Source organism: Epinephelus fuscoguttatus, linkage group LG14 (assembly GCF_011397635.1).
Source record: "Epinephelus fuscoguttatus linkage group LG14, E.fuscoguttatus.final_Chr_v1".
NCBI lineage: Eukaryota > Metazoa > Chordata > Actinopteri > Perciformes > Serranidae > Epinephelus > Epinephelus fuscoguttatus.
The window spans coordinates 12,468,883-12,488,838 of NC_064765.1; the positions used below are offsets into that span (position 1 = coordinate 12,468,883).

The 19,956-nt window shown below is 43.5% G+C and overlaps 1 protein-coding gene across 2 annotated transcripts in view; it reads right to left on the bottom strand.

The window, feature by feature from the left end:
• Window positions 1-19,956, bottom strand: part of grin3ba (glutamate receptor, ionotropic, N-methyl-D-aspartate 3Ba) — a 134,355-nt gene that overhangs the window by 56,152 nt on the left and 58,247 nt on the right. For both annotated transcript variants that reach the window (XM_049597178.1, XM_049597180.1), the window contains exon 2: window positions 8,453-9,156. In XM_049597178.1, coding sequence (XP_049453135.1) covers window positions 8,453-9,156 — 704 coding nt within the window. The remainder of the gene's footprint in view (window positions 1-8,452; window positions 9,157-19,956) is intronic.

The window sequence follows — 19,956 nt, forward strand, 5'->3', positions numbered from 1 at the left end:
CCGCCGCCTTTTAGCTACGGCTTCTGTTGTGTTGCACCGGGCCAGAGGCTGCATTTAAAGAATGACTGTGGATGTCAAAGCCGGGTTGATAAGTCAGCCAAGTGGTGTCAGAGAGGGATGGTTTCCCCTCACTAACACCTGGCCCCGGTTTACACACTCCGAAAGTAAATGTCAGCAGAGTGGCCGGTAAATGATGACTCTATAAGAGAGTCCCAGGCATGTGTCTCACTCCCTTATCGCTCCATCTCTTTTACTTTGTGGGAAAGTTTACTCCCTCTGTCTTTGTCCGTCTGTCTGGGACGATACGAGGCTTGCTTGTTTCAATGCTTTTAATCTCTTCAGGGGAGATGGAATCAGCGTGGCAGCTGTGTCGAGTGAGATGGCACTGACTGGCAGATCTCACTCTGATAACCACAACCCTCCATCTATTTCCCTGCCTCCTCTATGCTGTTTTCTCTTCCCGCACATCCTTTCCCACACAAGGTTCTTCTTCCTTTTCTTTGACTTTATTCCTATTTTCCTTCAGCTGCTTCCTACTTCCCCTGTCTTTCATCTTTCTTTTTGTCTTCGACTACTCTCTCCTCTCTCTGTAATGTATTTTTGGGAATACGCACCAAGGGATCTTTTGATTCTGGACATTCGGAAGAACAACATCAAAAATAGCTGGTTTCTCATATGGCTTTATCCTCATTGGTCCGCCGCTTTGAATCAGAAACAGTACCATTGTGTTCTCGCTGTCGTCCTCCCTCACACCTTCCTCTCTTTCTTATATCTCCAGACGCACTCTCTCCCTCCCTGCCTCCTCGCTCTGTCCCTAGGGCATTGAGCTGTTAATTGCCTTTTCCATGTGGAAGTCTCTTACTTCCTTCAGCTTTGTTAGGGCTCTCCGGAGCAATGGCATGTCTGGCAGTTGCAGGGGAGGGATAAGAATCGGGAGGTACACTGGAGGGCATGGAGTCTAACTGGACCGGTATGAATAGTGCGATAGAGCGACCTGTTTTATCAGTCTCTCGCAGGCCAGAAACAAAGGTCACTGACACTGTATTGGGGAGGACTTTATTATAAATAGTCTATTCTGATAGTCTAGACTGTGTCCTAATTGGTCCTCCACAGAATTGACTTTCTCTAGTGTCCTGATGAAGTTTGAGCCACTTTGAAAGTATTACGTATTGTTTCCTTTATTGTTCAAAGTACGACAAGACTATGAGTGTACAGCCAAACAGTGACAATGTTAAAGCAATACTGTCCTTATATGAGGACATCACATTTTGAGTTTACTTGACCTTATACTTTATTCAACTTAACTTAGACCTGTTGTCCTCGTTCGTGAATATTTTTTTATGCCATCTAGTGGCAGTAAGAGCACAATACATTAATCTATGTTAAAACAAGATGCCATCTCTGCTAAGTCAGCCTGCAGCCAATCCCGACACAAAAGTGGACAAGGTCCAAAACCTGATCACATTTTATTGTTGAAACTTGTTTATTAATGATTAATAATGTTTGTAGATTGATATGGCAACAAATTTGAGCAATTTTAGCAACAGTAACAAGCTAAGATGCTGTCAATTAGGAAGTACTCATTTGGAGATGTTGGGACTTAATTATTGTTGACAATGTTTAGTTATTTTATACTTATCAGGTCCTACTGATCCCAAATAGCTAGATGAAATAAAAAAGTTTGAGTCTAAGGAGAGTATAAATTACTCACCATGTGTTACGGTGAATTTGTTTTTCTTGCATGCCTTCATGGTGAACGGTGAATCCAAAAAAGGTGAACATTCCTCATGAACTTAAGTAAATGGGGACAAACTGTCACACAACTCCTGCAGTATACTTTAGGTCCAATTTATCCAGTTGTTTTCTCGGTACTTCCCAAACACATGCATATTTGCTAAAAAATTTCACACATGTCAATACAAACAGTCTGCTGCATGGGCGAGTAGCAAGCCTGGGTACATGTGTGCATTTGTAGCTCATATGCACACACATGCTTGAGTTCACTTGGGTTGCGCTACACGTAGGCTGAAGTGTTTTAAATCAGAATGTTTTAGTGAAAATGCAAAATGTTTGGGATGTACTGAGCACACGACTGGATAAATGAGACTTGGATTATACTGCACAAGTTGTGCGAGAGTTTGTAAACGGATGTTTTGATTTAGTTTTGCTGTTGTTAAATGTGGTCCTGGTTTACTTCAATCCATAAACAATGTTTGCCTTTTTTGGATTCTCCATTCACTGAGGAGGCACGCAGTGAGTAATTGATGTATGCTGGTGGAGTAGTCTTTTACCATGTTTAGCAGGTATAACATTATGGCTGTGTATTGGCAGGAATCCGGTGATTCGATTCTTATCACAATACAGGGGTTATGATTCAATACATGGTGATATATTGTGATATTGTAAGCAAGGCGATATATTTATCTATTTTTAAATCTAATTTTAGGAAAACTTTCAGTGCTAGTGGTGTGCCCCTTATGACTCTGCCTGTTTCATAGGCCTGTGTTCTTTGTGTTTATGCAGACAATATGGCCGAAGATAGATTAAAACACTGATGGAGTTTGACATAACACAAAATGAAACACTCCCACAAACCTTTGCATGTAAACTATTAATTAAAAATGGATGCAGTGTTTTGGAGAATCAATACAGTATCACAAAACATTACATTATGATACTCAAGTATATCAATATTTTCTTACACCCTTGGGTAACAATAACAGGTTACGATTCAATATAGTACAATATATTGTGAATACAGTGTTTTTAAGAATCAATACAGTATCACAAAACTGTGATACTTAAGTGTATTGTAATCCTCTTAGATTAGCATGTTAGCATGCTAACATTTGCTAATCAGCCCTAAACACAAAGTGCAATTAAGGCTGGTGAGAGTGTCATTAATCTGCAGGTATTTGGTCATTAATTGAAGTATTGGACAAGTTGAAATTTTGACCTGATGATGGTGCTGCATGGAAAGTAAAGGCATCAGCAGAGCTAATGCAATTCAATCAGAGTGGTTCATGAATACCAAATTTTATGGCAGTCTAACCAGTAGTTGTAATGACTTCCCACATAATCAGTCAGTACATTACCAAATAGTAGGCCTCATTATTTGCGTACCATGAATGTCTGTACACAATTTCGAATCAATCTATCTAATAGTTAATTCAATATTTCAGTCTGGAACACAGTGTTGGACCAACTGCCAGACAGACATTGCAATCCATATTGCTGCGCTGCAAGCGTGGCTAAAATTGAGCAATTTAATCACATTAAACTCCATCAACTTGTTTTAACTTTAATAATGAATGTCCAATAATATTGCTTTGTAACCCAACTCCCACTCCACTTGTTTTAGCCTCTGGCCCTCCATGCCAAATTGTTTTGGCATCCCAGTGCTCAAGTTAACTGCAGAAGGAGGGAACGCTGTGAGAATCCAGCTTGTGATTATGTGGGTGGTGTTGATGATCACTCTCGGCTGGCAGGCACCGTGTGTGTTCAATATTTGCTGTGGGGCCCGGCTCAAACCACAAATCCTTCTCTCACCACAACCACATGACCACAGAAGTTGGATACACGCTGTTTTATCCAAAGCACCGTTGTAAAATATCCATGTCAGCCAGCAGAGCAGAGATACTTAACTTTGGAGTGAGTTTATGGCACCCGGCTCCGCCACTTAAGAGGAGTTGCAATGGATGCCAGTGTGAGGTTTTTTCTTCTTCTTTCTGTCTACAAATGTTGGGGATTCATTTTTTTTTCTGCTTTAAGTGAAAACATTTATGGTTTAATATGTATTTCAGCGTGTTTTTTTAATGCGTGCGTGTATGCGTTATCACAGACCGCACCTTGACAGAACCCTTGAAAGCTGTCAGAGGCCCTTTTAAAAGCTGCGGGGATTGAAGCAGCAGCAACGGCGGAGACGAACAGACAAAACTCTGCGGTGTCAGTCTGCGAATCTGTATGCCATAAAGACCTCCTCCCTACCCCGAGTATGACAGCGCTATTCAGAAGGAGCCACCCCCGTGGTGCAGAGGACAGACAAGGGCAACAACCGGAGCGTATAGTACCACAAGTAGAGCCAGCAACTCCTCATAAAAATGCCAAAGTGTCACTCAGAAAGATAACGAGCTCGCAGACATTAAGTGGTATGACCCGGGGAATTTAATTGCAGCTTGTCAGAATCTTCCATATATCATTTGGTGATTTAAATGGGTATACTTTTGGGACCTAGCTTAAGCATTCTTCAGTGACCAGGAGGCATTAAGGAGAAACTGGTTGGCCAGTTGGCTGCAGGGTTTAAAGAGAGTATTTGTGGTCCAATCCTGAGCAGACCGCTGCTTCTCCCATGTTGCCCTAAAGCTATATATGTAATTTTTGGAAGAGGAATAAGTTTCTCAGTCGTCCACTCTGCTGAAGTTTTCTTGAGCAAGTCTCTACCAGCTGCAGGGCACAGCTCTGGAAGTGACCTTTTGACCTTTAGCAAAGTGCCACAAAACTAAAATTATTCTCTGTGATTTCGTCTTTAGGAGCGAATTCACCTAAATTACGCAAATACATTTAAAAAGTATGTGCTATTAAAGAAAAAGCTTATACTAAAAGTGTTGACAGGTCTGTGGATTATCCAAGGGTAATGTAGATTTTCAGTATTGTGGGTAAGGATGCACAATCTGCTATTGATGTCAGATATCAGGCTGATACTGATCCTAATAGCTGGATCAGATTTTGGTGACAGTGGAACCAATCTAATCAATTCCATTCCATATTTATGTCTGATTATAACATAATATTTTAATCCCCTAGTGACTCAGTGCCATATAAAATATTTTATTTTCTATTCCATCAGTTCGGATTTGATTGGGTATGTTTGCTCAAAAGATGCTTGACTCTCAGTTTTGTCTCGTAGTGGCGTTTCATATCGCTGCTTTTAATAATCACCTTGGTCTCAGAACATATGATGAGACACACTGGTTTTGAACTGTCCGTGGGAAGGAGGAACATAGAAGAGTCTGTCAAGTCTTGATTAAAAGCTCTGTTTTCACTGTCTACTTTTCTCTCTTTAGAGCACACCATGTGAAATTACTTCTCTCTGACTCGTTTCTCTGACTATTTTCTCTTGTCGTGTGTGTACCTCACTCACTTGTATCTTAATGCTTATCAGAATGCACAGATTTGTTTGGCTGAGAAGCATGGCATAAAATAATTTAATTGTCTCTGGGGCTGCCCCCTAATAGCTGATCAGACGTTACTCAACCAGAAAGGTCATTAGTTGGCAAAATTTCACTGGTCGCTTAGTCACAGAATAAACAAAAAACAAAAACTCTATTAGGAGCAGCACCTTGTCAAAATAAACCAAAACCTATCTGACTGGGCCATGTGAGGATTTAATTTGAAAGGACAGACACAGGAAGTGTCCACGCTCAGCAGTCAGACAGGAGTCAGGTTAATTTCCAGGGCTGGTACCTGCAGTTATTCCACAGGCTAGTTAATAACATGTCGGGCAGGAAATCCAAAGTGTGGGATCATTTTGAGAAGGTGAAGGACGAACCCAAGGTGATATGTAAACTCATCTTCATTGGTCGACTACAAACATGACGTATCATCTGAAACATGGAAGTAGCTCCATGCCCATTAGCCCACAGCGTCATTAACAGGTGGCTCGCTCAGTGTGTGACTTGCACTTGTAGATAAAATATAGGCCTATATTAATGAAGGTTCATTAGTACGGTTTTGTATTTCTCTGTAATGTAGCACAGTGTTAACAATGTTACTGATACTATTCTTTCTCACACCTTCAACTCAAACCATTGTGTTGCCCCGCCCAAATTATATCATTTAATAATTACATTAATATCGTAAACATGCGGGCGACTAGTCGACTGATGGCCCTAAATGATGACTATTGGTCGACTAGGAAGATTCTTAGTCAGGGGCAGCCTTAATTGTCTCTGAGTTTCCCTGAGCTCTCTTTCACAGTTCTGGATGTGATAATGGCGAGTGACCGCACTGTGACCGCATTGTCAAAACTTACACGGCAAGTGGGTAGACCTTTAACCTCAGCACTTACCCATGTTACAAATCATGATATGGAGTAACACACAAAGTCATGCAGTAAAATAGGGAGTGTTTAAAGCTGTGGTAGGCAGTTTTGTAGAAAAGGCCAGTCTGAAAATACACCCTCCTCCTGCAGCTCTGCCCTCTCTATCCTAAACCTCTCCCTCCAGATGAGCACAGACATATGCATGCACTCCATACAGAAACCCAGTGTGACACAGAAGTCGAATACATGTCCAAACACTGGCCATGCAGCTGCTGTGAGTGGTCATAGAAGCATTCATGTGTGTTCTTCCCATACATCCATGTTCTTTCCACATCACACTCCACTGTGCAGGAGCACATCACTTCCCATACAGTGTCGGAGCGGTCTGCTGAAAAACTACAGAAGGCTGCCGTAGCTGTTCCGCTGCTGCGGTTGCTGCCCCAGTCACCAGCCAGTAGAGCCCAACTGCCAGACACTTTATGATGGGGACAGCTTGTCTACATTTTGAGTCCTGCTGTGACAGCCTTGTAGATGCCGACAGAGATATTGGAATGTACCCCCTGTGCCTCCTAAAGTTTTGGAGGAGCTCTTACTCCACAAAACCCTCCATATTGTGGCCCCACCATGCCACAGACTATTAGCAACATTTTTTCTCCATCTCTGAAACACTTTCCTGATATTGACATGTTTTATTGAGTCTCTTTTAGACTCTCTTTTTGATATATCCATCTTCTTTTTTGTGGTTGCTTTGCAGGCAGTTGCTGCAAATTTTCCTGCCATTGAACGAGGCTTTCATTATCTGGAATATGCAAATGCATCTGCATTTGTAGAACAGCCAATAGGAATGCCCTCTCTCTGAAATGATCTGGGACTGGCCAAAAGGCAGATATATAGTTGTGCAGTTCTATGCAGATCTTACGCCGTCACCTACGCCACTGTGAGCATTCATACTTGTGCGGTGGTGTGTCTGTGTCGCTCTGCAGTTACACCTCCAAAACACTAGTTGGCGGTGGAGTTTCTGTGAAGTGCTGTTGAGTTTAGTTGATTCAAAACACAGATTAAACACACATTAAACATGGCTTATTAGAGACAATGTCAAGCATAAGTACACAAATCAGCTTCACTGTAAGTCGCAGCATTCACAGACAAAGCACTTGTCTTTATCTGGACACATTTCCCCCACAAATACAACATGCTAACGTTATTAGCACAAGCCTATGGCATTTTACATTGTATAAATTAGCTTTGCGGCTAGCAGACGTTTCTTCTACTCATATGAAACCAGGGGAAACAGCAACATTTAACAAAGGTAACGTTACAAAATTCAGCTCCATTACAACTGACAAGGTTTACTGACAGAACAACTGTCTTATACTAAACACGTTTTCCAAACAAATATAACATGCTAACGTTATTAGCACAAGCCTATGGCATTTTACACTGTATAAATTAGCCTAGCAACTAGTGGAGATTTCCTCTGCTCATATGAAGCCAGGATAAATCACACACAAAACTTAAAATACTATTTTTGTGGAGGCTCTATTGTCTTCACAATTTATTGTTTCTTATCTGTGAAATTAAAGTAAATAAAAGCTTTGTTTCCAATGAGGGAAATGGTTTCAGCTTACAAAAATAGACAGAGGTCTGCGTTGCCACAACGTGTAGTTACATTTCTGGAGAGGTATGCGTCAGGCTATGGTGTAGGGTACGGCGTAGGGTACGGTGTAGGGTACGGCGTAGGGTATGGCATCGATTCAACCAAGAAGTATAAATCCTGCTTAAGTCTCCCATCATGGGATAGATTTTCTAAAGCCTGGAAACAGAGCCAAGAAGTGTTTTCTCAGACCACTTGTATTATAGTAGTGAAAGGTTATGATGGGAATTTTGTCCATTGATGCCAACATAAAACTGCCTCCCACAGCTTTAAATCACACATTGGAGTGAGCAATGGCTAACATCATCAGGTGGAACCCAAAATTGACGTCTCCTGGAGAACACTAATGCAGGTGACACTGTCATGTGAGAAAAATGAATACAATGTAACTTTCTCCTTTATGTATATGTACATATGCATTTTTTTCCTAGCAAAAATTAATTTTAATTGCACATTAAACCAAAATTATATGTATTTCTAGACACCACCAGCTGTAAACAAGATGATGTTCGTTTCTTTAAAATTAGGATGAACTGACCGTTTTCATTAATGTCTATATATAATATGTGTGAGTGTGAATGGTTGTCTGTCTCTATGTGTCAGCCCTCTGACAGTCAGGCAACCTGTACAGGGTGTACCCTGCCTCTCGCCCAATGTTAGCTGGGACAGGCTCCAGCCCCCCGCGACCCCCAACAGGATAAGTGGTTACAGAAAATGAATGAGTGAATGAATAATATACAGTGCATGTGTGGACTTACCTGGCTAGGTATTGTCCCGAAGAGGGCAGCTCATGTCTGTTTGGTTTGTCGAAACAATTCACCATGTTCTGAATCAGCGCAAGGTCCGGCCTTACCATGGTCGCCGCAGCAACCGCGCGGCCAATCAACTGCAAAGCATCCCGGATGTAGAAGCTGATTGGCTTGCGGCCCACCTCCCCGTAGGCTAACAGTCCAAGAGGTCCTCCTAGAGTGTGGAGCGAATCTGGAGACAAGGGATATCCCATGATCCACTGCAGTGCTGGTAGAGTCGGAGCGAGGCGCTGAGCGGCCCGCAGGACAGAAGAGAGACACTCGGGGTCAGAGCCCAGGAGGAGAACAGAGGAGATGGGAGAGGGGGAGCGCAGGAAACGGGTGGAGAGGATCTTTAAAGCCTCCTCCTCTCTCTGATCCTCCTTCTTCTCCTCGCTGGCCTCCCCCCTTCTATCTCCGCCGCCGCCGGAGATGATGGTCAGGTTGATAATGTCCCACAAATGCCAGTTAGAACCGCTGTGCGCCTGCAGGTGAGACAGCAACCCATCACCCCCTTCCTCCCAGCCGGGGCAGATCACAGCTGCTCCTCCCCAGCTGCCTTCCCCACGGCTCCCTCTGTCCCTGTCCCCTTCTCTACCCTGCAGGACCGCCAGCAGCAGGCTGCCCAGGGTCGATGGAGGCACACGGGCCGACATCTGCAGGTGGAATCGGTTCTAGCAGAGAGGACAGGAAGGAGGAGGTGGAGGAGTGGAAGGAGGGAAAAAAGAGAGCGCAAAGAAAGTTCGGGGGGGAACATAAAAGTGAAATGATGGAGGAGCGAACAGAAAAGGGAGAGACAGAAGGGAGAAGAGAAAACAAGAACAAAACAGATTAATAGATATAGCCAAACCCCAACACCTCCGGGCTGAACGACATAAAATCACATTAAACGCAGCTTTTATGAGCGCCAGAGCACTGCAAAACAATCCCTGTTGCTGCGGTAATTCACCACAACACTGATCAGAAACAATCAGTCACATTTGTTCATTATCTCTCACTCTGAATGGGGAGAGCCGCGCTGAAACAAACAAGGAGTCAATGATTCGCATCTAATCTGCAACATCACAGTTGGCTTGGCAAGACAACAGTAGCATCCACAGTTCATCCAGAAGCCCACATTTCCAAACCCCTCTGAAAACACTGGCTTGTTTCATACTGTTCCAAAATGGATAACACTGTTGTCCTTGAATGCAGCTCACAGATGGACCTTCCCCCTCCTTCCTTTGGGGCTTCTATCCATTTTTCATCCTATCAGCGCTCCAGGCAAGGTTGAGGGGGGAGACCGCTTTTTTTATAGAGAGCCCATAGAGAGCCAATAGCTTAACATGACTTAAGATTTGCACTTCCTCTTTGAACTGAGATGATAGGTATGCGCTACACACAACGCTCATAAACACCATCTTACACAAACGCATACTTTATTCTCAGCATCTTTATAACATATGCAGGGGTGCAGGTGCTCTTTAAAACATGCAGAGCTTCATTAAATCTGCTCATATGCTGGAAATCACACAGGTGGATACAGTGTGCATACAGAAACTTCTGGAATACACACACACACACACACACGTGCGCGTCTGAAGATGAGATATCTAAACCCAGCCCACACCCCGAGGCATTCATTCAAATGGAAATATCCCACCCGGGAGTACAAAGTAAACACAGGGACCCTCTGCTGAAAGTCCTTGAGTCCCTTAAGAGAGTAGAAGAAAAAAAACCCATTTGACTGAAGTCTGGAAAGACATGGATGAATTAATGCAGTGTATGTATTTATCCTCCTGAGAGAGGCTAGGAGTGTGTGTGTGGGGGGGGACAAGTGAAAATAGGCCTCTTCGTTTGAACTCAGTGGGGGGCCACAAAGGTAGCAGTGGCAGTTTGGGTGGGGGTTGTTGGTGAGATGGTGACAGGTGGCACAGAGGAACAGAGATAGGAAGAAAGGTGCCTGCTACAGGTGTGAGCATTATTCAACATATTACTGTTCGGAAATGAAGCTAACATCATGCATATTTTGTCAAAGGACCCCGAGAGCCCGAAATGTGACGACAGAAGATCAAAACAGAGCCTCAAGGCAGATGGAGGAATTAGCATGTACAACTATATCTGCTCTTATTCCAAGTTGCTCTGGGTAAGATCCATCTATGCCATCTAGTCTTTAAATATTAATGTATGGCTAAATGTTAATGTTATTTTTGCTGAATAAAGTATGCATAAAAAAGGGAAAAGCCACAAAAATGAAACATTGTCTTAACAGCAGATGAGTGCACATTATGTAGAAAAGGCTGTAAATCACGCTCCCAGTGAATTCAGCTTGTTAGAAAACCAGAGACGGAATCTTACAAAATGTATCATTGTCAAATTAATTGTAATAATGATCATCTGCGGTACATCCCACAGCTGTGTCAGCTGTTTCTTACCAGCGTTACTTTATTATTTCTCTTGCACTGACAATTATGGCTAACTTGCTTGACTTTTAGAGAGATTCTTTTACAATTTCATTTACATTTGAGGCGTTTAGCCGGTGCTCTTATCCAGAGCGACTCACAATGAGCACAGCGGTAGAATTACTTCAAGAGTGGGGACGTGAGAGTAATAATAAGAGCGGGCCGAATAGAAGTTGTATTTGTAGTTGCTGCTGTTAGGAGAGAAAGCAAATTAGAGTGGATGGAGGAGGCAGATGTGGAGAGCTGTGTGATGTGATTCTGAGGAGATAAGATGATATGAGGCTTTTCGTAAAGGCATGAGTTCCAGCTCATAAGATGGGGAAGCACTGTGCTGTTTTGACTGGAGGAGGAAGGATTTATTCAGAAATTCGGGGGGCAATCAAACGTGACAAGCACCAAAGTGGACCCAATGAAAGTTTAAAAAAAAACCACATAACTGGAGTTATTGCCTATTACAACTGCAGTCTCTCCTCGACTGCTTTTGAATGTTTTGGCACAATTAATTCCAGTGATATATTAGAGCAATAACTCCCAAGAGAGCATTTCTGCTGTGCTTATAGGTACAAATGTGATGTACAGTACTTTCTTAAAAAGTCTAGTTTAAAATAATGTATATTAAAGGGAAATGTTGGTATTTTTCAGCTTGGATCCTATTTTATCCTGTTTATGTGTCTATGTGACTAATGGGGACAACAACATTTGAAACTGGTCCAGTGCTGAGCAAAAGCGCTGCAGCCGGCAGCTGTGGAAGAGGCTGCATTGTAATCTTTGGGGCAACAGTACACCGTCAATGTCTGTCCAATAAAAGTGCTTGTTTTTGCCACTGACAGGCTCAGATTGTCAGAAATAAAACCTTTCTCTTTTACTTTTGTTTGATTGGTTTGTTTTGTACTGTCTTCTTGCAAGAACTACACTCACAAAGCATTAGAATGAGACTTCAGTGAGACTTGATTAGACACATAAGAAACAGACTAAATTGGGCAAATGGTAAAGAAAAACATTTATGTCTTTGTCAGACACTTAGAGTATAATAACAATCTGAGCCTGTCAGTTTCTTTGCCTCACAGTTTTGTTTTGTGTCTGTATTTCGGTGAAGTTTACAGTGTATGGCCCTCGTGTTCAACACAAAGGAATGCATCTCTTTACGAATGGATAGAAACACCACCACAGAAATGGCAGAAAGGTTAAGTGTTTTTTGCCACCCAATATGCTCATTTCACACCGCCACCATGTTGGATTACAAAAAAAAAAAAAAACGGTCGGAGGATAGCCCCGCCCCCCACTGAAAATACTAGTGCAGGAGGGGAAGAAAGATGGTGTGGAGTAAAAATTTGGAGCTAATTCCACCCTTTTCGATGAATGATGTTGAAAACTGGGCCGAAGAGGGATCCAGAAAACCTAGAGCTCTCTTGCTGAAAGGCTACAGCAATTGGATTGATGGCTACATAGGTAACGTTTGTTTGGGTTGTGTCAGGTCGTGTTGGTGATAACGTTATCAGGCTAGCTAAAACTCTTGGCTAACTAGTCTGTCTTTAGAGTAGCCAATGTAGCTATGTTTCCATCCAAAAGTGATTCGAATCATTGGGAAATGCGCATTAAAAGAAATGCCAATCCTGTGTGTTTCCATTAAATGTACGGACTTTGGTGAAAACTACGAACTCACGCGAGTTTTCTGCAGAACCGGAAACAAAACAAGTCTCGCATTCTTCTACTTCTACGTTTTCTGGCGTTTGGCAACCAGCTTGTAAATGCATTACCGCCTTCCTGACCTGGAGTGTAGATATCACCATGGAGAGAGGTGCGCTACGTCAGACTTAATTCGAACATAACTGTCTCCATCCCCCGTTTTGCGAATCAACATTCTTTCGAATCAACCAAAACCCGGCTAAAGCGAGCGTATTTTAGTTTGTGCGAATCAGGGGATTTTAATTTGAATTTTGGCATTTCCATCATAATTTTCCGATGTGATACTTCTAGATGCGCATCTAAACAGGCTGATGGAAACATGGCTACTGACATTGAAGGTAGGTAACGTTTGTTTGGGTTGTGTCAGGTCGTGTTGGTGATAACGTTATCAGGCTAGCTAAAACTCATGGCTAACTAGTCTGTCTTTAAAGTTGCCAATGTGATGTGTGTGTCAGCTTTCGATCCCAAAACAGGGCACTTATAATTATTTCTGAGTAGTTTCTAAGTCTGCCCATTTTTTTTTTAAATCCAACAACGCGGCGGCGTGAAATCAGTCTATCTTGTGGAATATGCACATGAAGCAGCACAGTGACGCTAACCTCCTGTGGCACAGTGGATACAGTCTGTCTGATATCTGCCACAAAAGTTTTCCGACACACTTGAGGTAAATTTCGGACCAAAAAAAAAGTGAAAGGACGAGTTTCTTAAACACATTGAAGATCACAGAGGTTTTCATAAGAATTAATGGATTTCGATTTGATACGTACACAGTGGAAATGAGGCCTTAATGAACATACTTTGACAGTGTGCTGTTGCCCTCATGATTAGCTACATTGCAGCCCATTTCAGAAACGTGGCTACAGCTCAGTTCTTTAGCCTACTATGAAACTATTACAAACATTTCTGAGTAAACACAAACCTGCACTCTGAATTTATCAACCCTTTGTGTGGTTCCAACCTGTGTAAGGTTTAGTATGAGGCTAATATTAGAAGCTGCTGTTGGACAGAGAGTGAGCCTACACCTGTTTGCCTACTTGTCTTTTCTTGAGATCTGCTAGGCTGCTGTGTTCAGACACACAACAACACTGAATGAAAAAATGCAGCCACCTCATTCATTTAAATGAGGCCAGTGATGCAGCAGGGGTGCCAACACACAGGGATCTGGCAAAAAAGCAGTGGTCTGTCAGAAAAGTTGAACTTGGCTCAACTTTTGCCCGAAAGCATATATTTCCTGATAGGTAGAACTACAAGAAAACTGGAATAAGACATCTTGTCTGAATACTAGAATTGTACTGCTAGGCAACAGCTTGGGTCCACGTTCACTTCCTGTCAGCTGATGTCACTTGCTGGTTCACGAGAGGAGTACATATGTACACCCTGCTCTTGTGGTATTCATGTCCATATATGTGGAAAATTTCTGAAAGTTTATAAGTTACGACATGTTTGCTGATGTTTTCAGAAACAGCAGAGGCCATGGAAGGTCATTTTCCAATAAATATGAAGTTAATATATTGTGATTTCAGTCACATACAGTTTTTCATAGTAATTTTTAAACTCTATGAGAAAAATGTTAATATTTTGACTTTGCATTTCCTCCCTGAGGTTATCCACTCACTAGCCTCTATGGCTTCTAGATGCTGACAGCAGCATCAATGGTGCCACTGTAGTGTCTCCCACAGTATCACAATATGTGTGGCGGTAGCTGTTTGTGTGTATTTGTGTATCAGTTTGTGACCCCTCTCTAAATTCAGAGGTATTTGCGGAGAGCAGCACAGGCAGAAATCTTCTTTTTGTTTTCAGCAGCTATTCGTGGTGTTCTGAGTCACGGTGCGGATAATTGGTGAGTAGATCTGATCAGAGCCGATCAGATCAGATCAATGGATGAGAGAAACAGCTGTAGGGGTGGGCGATATGGCCCTAAAATAATATCACAATATTTCAGGGTATTTTTACGATAAAGATATCTGTCACAATATAGTCTCTATATACAGACTCTACATTCAGTGAATGTAGAGTCTGTAGGCAAACCCCGGAGATCTTGCCTCCAGAAGAAGAGCGGAAGAGCCCTGGTTTCCGGTTGTAGGCTGTTTGTAGTCCGTGTGATATTGACAAATCACGTTTGAGCCGGCTGCAGTTGTTGCCAGGTTAAACGGTCTGTGCGGTGAACTAACAAGGCGTAACATAATTGGCGTCACTGCAAACTCTGAATCCATGGCAATGGTTCAGCATATTTATTTATATATAAACACAAGTCGGAAAGGGAAATTCGCCTCCTTCGCCCAGATCAAACCGGAAAGCCAAAAAATCGGGGGTCTGCCCCCAGAGGCTGTATCGCCATCTGCCGGAAGTCAGACACCGAATACAGCCAATGGGTTCCGAGAATGGCTAACAGCCTGTCAGTCAAAATGGCCACACCCTGAATTATGCAGAACTTTAAGCCTTAATAACATTTAAACGGCACTGTTATAAAAAATTCTCCCCCGTACAGTTGTCACCAATGATGAAACAAGCCATAGAGACTAAAAACGTTTTTGTAACAGGCTGTAAACATATTTATATTAGCTGTAAAGTTGGGCATTTTAACATGGGAGTCTATGGTTTTGCTCTGTTTTGCAGCCAGCCCCCAGTGGCCAGTCGATGAACTGCAGTTTTTGGCACTTCCGCATTGGCTTCACTCGTCAGCCCTGGAGGTTGCTGCTTGGGAAAACCCTACATTGCCTGGCAGCAGCGTTCTCACGACTCAACCATCACGAGTCGTGATATGCCAGGCATATTGTGTGCACGACTTTGGGCTCCCGTGTTCCATTTGAAGGCAGCAGTTCACACACACTGCGAAACCTTTCAACAGGAAATACAAAGGGACCTATTTATAATGTTTATGTTGTCAAGTTTGGGACAGTCCATAGCCGTCTGCTCAGTGGGACACTGTTTGAGCTTGCTGGTGACTCCAACTCATGTGAGTCCCAAACGACTTACTGCCAGCCAGCCTCTATTTCTGTCCTTTAGTCATGACTCTTCCCTTCTAGACACACACACACACACACACACACACACACACACACACCTTAGGCTCTGCATGAGCACTAATAAAGCGCTGTTTGTTGCTCATTCTCCACAACAGGCTGAAATGATCTCTAATCAAACAACGACTGAAATCCTACATGTAGCATCTTAAAGTATTTCACTGTAACAAGAACAATGAATTCCCTGCCAGTCATCACTCCAGCTTAATCCAGCACGTCCTCAAAATAAGATGGCAGCATCAGTGTTTATCCCTGTGACACACCAGATTTAATGTATGTGTGTAATGTATGTCTGCATACCCGCGCAAAAGCTTACGACAGATCTTCAAGTCCGCCGAGGCTGCCTGCACGAATCTGTGTTTGTTTTTGACATGCTGTGCTGCTGCCTTGGGTCGGGGCCAGCTCTGCTGTTGCAGTTATCGGACATTTAAATTTAAAATGTCATTTTTTAAGCAGACCTCGGGGAACCTGAGTTCGAGTTTTGCTCTCCTGAGGAATGCAGGCAGTATTTTTTTGTTATGATGTCACAGTCTAGACGAGATAAAAGGTGGCGGTGCTGTCTGGAACTGCAAAGTTTGCAGACTATTGTCGGTTTCTTTTGAAACACAGAGGCATGTATGATTTTTCGGATTTTTTTTTTTCCAGTTTTCAGGCACCAGCTTGACACAAACAGGCTTGACTCTGTCAGCCAAAGAGCTGTCTGAGTCCAGGTCAATCCAGACCCAGGTTGATCCTTTACACAGATCTTTTTCCAGCTTGGTTTGAAATATAATGGATGTTTTTCCGAGCAATGACACATTTTCATCCTGTAAGGCCCTCCAGTGTGTGCATTTTTGTCTGTATGCTCTTATCTTTTTTTCTCTGCTCAGGTAAAAGCTCCATCCACAAGAACAAGCTTATAAAGACTCTAACTAAGGATGCAGGATAAGCACAGCTAAAAGGATTGTCAGCAATATTCCAGTAGAGAATATGAAATCCATACGTCTTCTCGCACATCTGCAAATTAGGAGCCATGAACTGCACCTCTGCCTCTGCTAAACAAAGTGCTGTTTGATGCGCAGGCCCGGAGATTTCCAGGTCTTCGAATAAACCGCATGTGAGCAAATACATGCACCGAAACCCCTGCACACTGACAGCAGACAGGCACACGTACAGCAGGCACCAGTGCAAGCGCACACAAGTACAGTACAAACACGCCATGGTGTGAATACTCAAGCATAAACCCAGAGGGATCTTTGGGCAATGTGGAGTAAGCAAACCGACAGGAGTGCGTTGAATCAGAACAGGAGGGAGCAGCTCGCTGTTACTAAGCTCATTCCTTATTTAGGCCTCCATAAGAAAAGCATCAACACTTGGAAGGTGTGCAACCGTATTGCACAATGCCAAGAAGAAGCAGAAAAAAAGATTTCCTTGTACAGAGAACAAAGAAGAGGGCGCAGAAGAAACAACAGCACTCGCAGTTTCAGAGCTTATTAGAAGCAAGTTGGAGCAAAAAGCAAAGAGGTGGGACTTGTGGGTGTATGTTGGAGGGTTTTGGCGGTTGAGGGGAGCTAAAGAGGCCTAAGATGTAAGCTGAAGCTCCTTCCTCCACAGCTTCAGGCGAGGGAGCTCTTTAACTCGCTGCAGCTTGACTCATTCCGAAAGCTCGCCGTAGTCCTGGTCGGGCTTAACGCTCGCATCAAGCAAAGTTGTCCTCGCTGTTACATCCAACAGCGCGCACCTCTGCCTGAGCCCTCTGAATGGCTGCTTAGCTTCCTATTCTGTCCAGAAACAAAGCTCATGGTCAGGGCAACACTCCAAACAAGAACACTTCACTGAACACATTAATATTTCACCAGGTGAGTTGGCTGTGTTGGGGAGGATGGAGGGAGAGATAGGAAGGGAGGCAGACAGAGGGAGAGCGGCGTGTGAATGTGAATATATGTTTGAGATGAAAGATGGGAGAGAAATTGATATGTGGTTTAATATCCGTATTTGTGAAAGGAGCCAAAAGGTGATGGTTTGCATCTGAATGTGTGTGTGTGCTGCTGAAAGGAGTGGGAGAGACAGTGATGGTAGTGTCTTGAGGAAGACGGAGGAAGATTTTCTCAGCAGGGTGCGAGTCTTATATTTCAAACACCTGAGATGAAAACTGAGCCTATCGTAACCTGAATGTCAGACTCAAATGTCACAGCCGATGTGGGCGCACGTACACGCGTGAAATAATCTTAATCCAGCCTGAGCGATTTGATTTAACCCGCAGTGCAGAACTGGCTGCTGTCAGAGGAGTAAGACAGGAGGAAGTAGCATCACACGCTCACATTAGCTCATGCATAATGAATAAAGAAACTGTTGAATGTGTGCAATTTTTTCACTTTCTTCCCTCGCAGTCCAAATAAACAGCCGTGATTGAATAAGGCCAGTCGGAGTTGTTTGCATAGTTAATGAGGCAAAACTGAGCAGCGCTCTTTAGTTGACCAGACGGCGGCTAACGGAGCTGTTCACTGGGCTGTTGTGTAATTGTATGCAAATAGCATTGTTTAATTTCCACCTAATTTCCTTACGTCTCCTGGCGCAAAGTGTAATATGGGTGACTTTAATCTTACTCCGCCATGCTGCCGGGTAGTGGAGCTAAGCTTTGTTGGGTGGGGGGGGATCTGCCGCTGTTAGACACATGTGCATGCACACACCCAACTGCTATAAAGACACAGGCCCCTGCTGAAAATTACATTTACGTGCTTACACATGCATGAAAGTATACCACACACCCGCGCATGCACGCAAAACACGACTGTGGAGCAATCAGCCACTTAACACAGCAAATGACTATGGTTATCTAAGCATAACAGCCTGTTGGCTCAGAGAAACAGAGTGATAAGCAGTAAGATACACACTATTAGGCGCCACCACAGGACCGGCCACAGATTGAAAGAGAGGCTAAATCTTGTTTCACAGTTAACAGTAGATGGTGATGGAGCCGTGTCTCTCCGATTGTCGCTGCTAAATTACATATGCAAATACCTTGACTCGGTCCAATTCCGCCCACCATCTCCCATACAGTGATTGAGCGGGAAAAAAGCACACAGGGGGGATGTGGCCCATGGGGGAGCGCGATGAAACAGCAGGCGAAATGTGTAAAGCACACTTCGAATTAAGTTTGATTAGAGGGAAATGGCCGCTTGTCGCTGAGGCCGCTCGTAGCTGTGACAATTTGGTGACTGCTGGAGGTGTGAGTGTGTTGAGTCCATTAAACATAAGGACCTTGTTAGTTTCCCTGGTGGTGTGGCTGGGTCGGGCGGGGGGGGGGTTATACAGTAACATCGTAAAAACACCATTGTAGTCCTGAGCGATTGTGGGAAAAGCTATAAAAGTCTTGACGGGCCATGTCTCCTCTTTTCCTCCAGGCTCAGATTTTATGTGGATCATTCCGAATGGGAGAAGAGGCTGAGAGAAAATGGGATTCGCTCGTTTTGTACATCGGCGTCAACCCAACCGTAACGAGGTGGATGCGTTTTGTGTAGTGGTGTGAGTAAAAACGTGCATTTGTGTACACAAAATATTCCTGAGATGAGTGTATTTGTGCGCTGCATGTTTGTAAATGTGAATGCCTGTGATTTACAAACCATTTGATGGAATATTGTTCCCAGCATGGCTTCAAATTAATTTGAATGATCAAGACACAGAGCACACACAGCATTCTCCTGCCTGGAGCACTGCAAGCTACTGTAGAACAGAGCGAACCAGACTCCTGCACACACACACACACACACATGCATGCATGTGCGCACACAATTCTACAACACACAGACTGACTGATCACATACTCAAACCCAGCCAAGTGCTTTGGGCTTTGTACATTAAGCATGAAGACTTTTTTTTTTTTTTTTGTGCCACACGATTTCAAGTCGCACAGTTTAATCAAATGGCGATCCAGAGGGAATTAATAAAAATGCAAGCGCGTATCAAAGCATGCAAATGCCTCCCTGCGACTCTGTAGTGCGGAGTAAACGGGAGTAATCCAGTGCAGAGTGTTCACTTTCATTATCAGTTGACTTGTGATTTAATGAGCCTCCACGGGCTCGCGAATGTCCTGATGTCATCAATAATAATCTGATAGAGGAAACAGCAGGGGGGGACTGAATGTGCTGTTCTGGACTGGTTAGTCAGGTCTCTAGTCAGCCAATGTTAGTGCTGAGTGCACTGCTAGCATCGGTGAAGGCTGTCATCTCAGCACGCTGCATCGGCGCCTCTTTTGTCAGGAGCTCCTTTGATCCCCTCAGTTGCAGAGATACAGGCCCACAGCAGGAATATGCTGAATGGATTCATGTATCATCCTTCCCCCCTA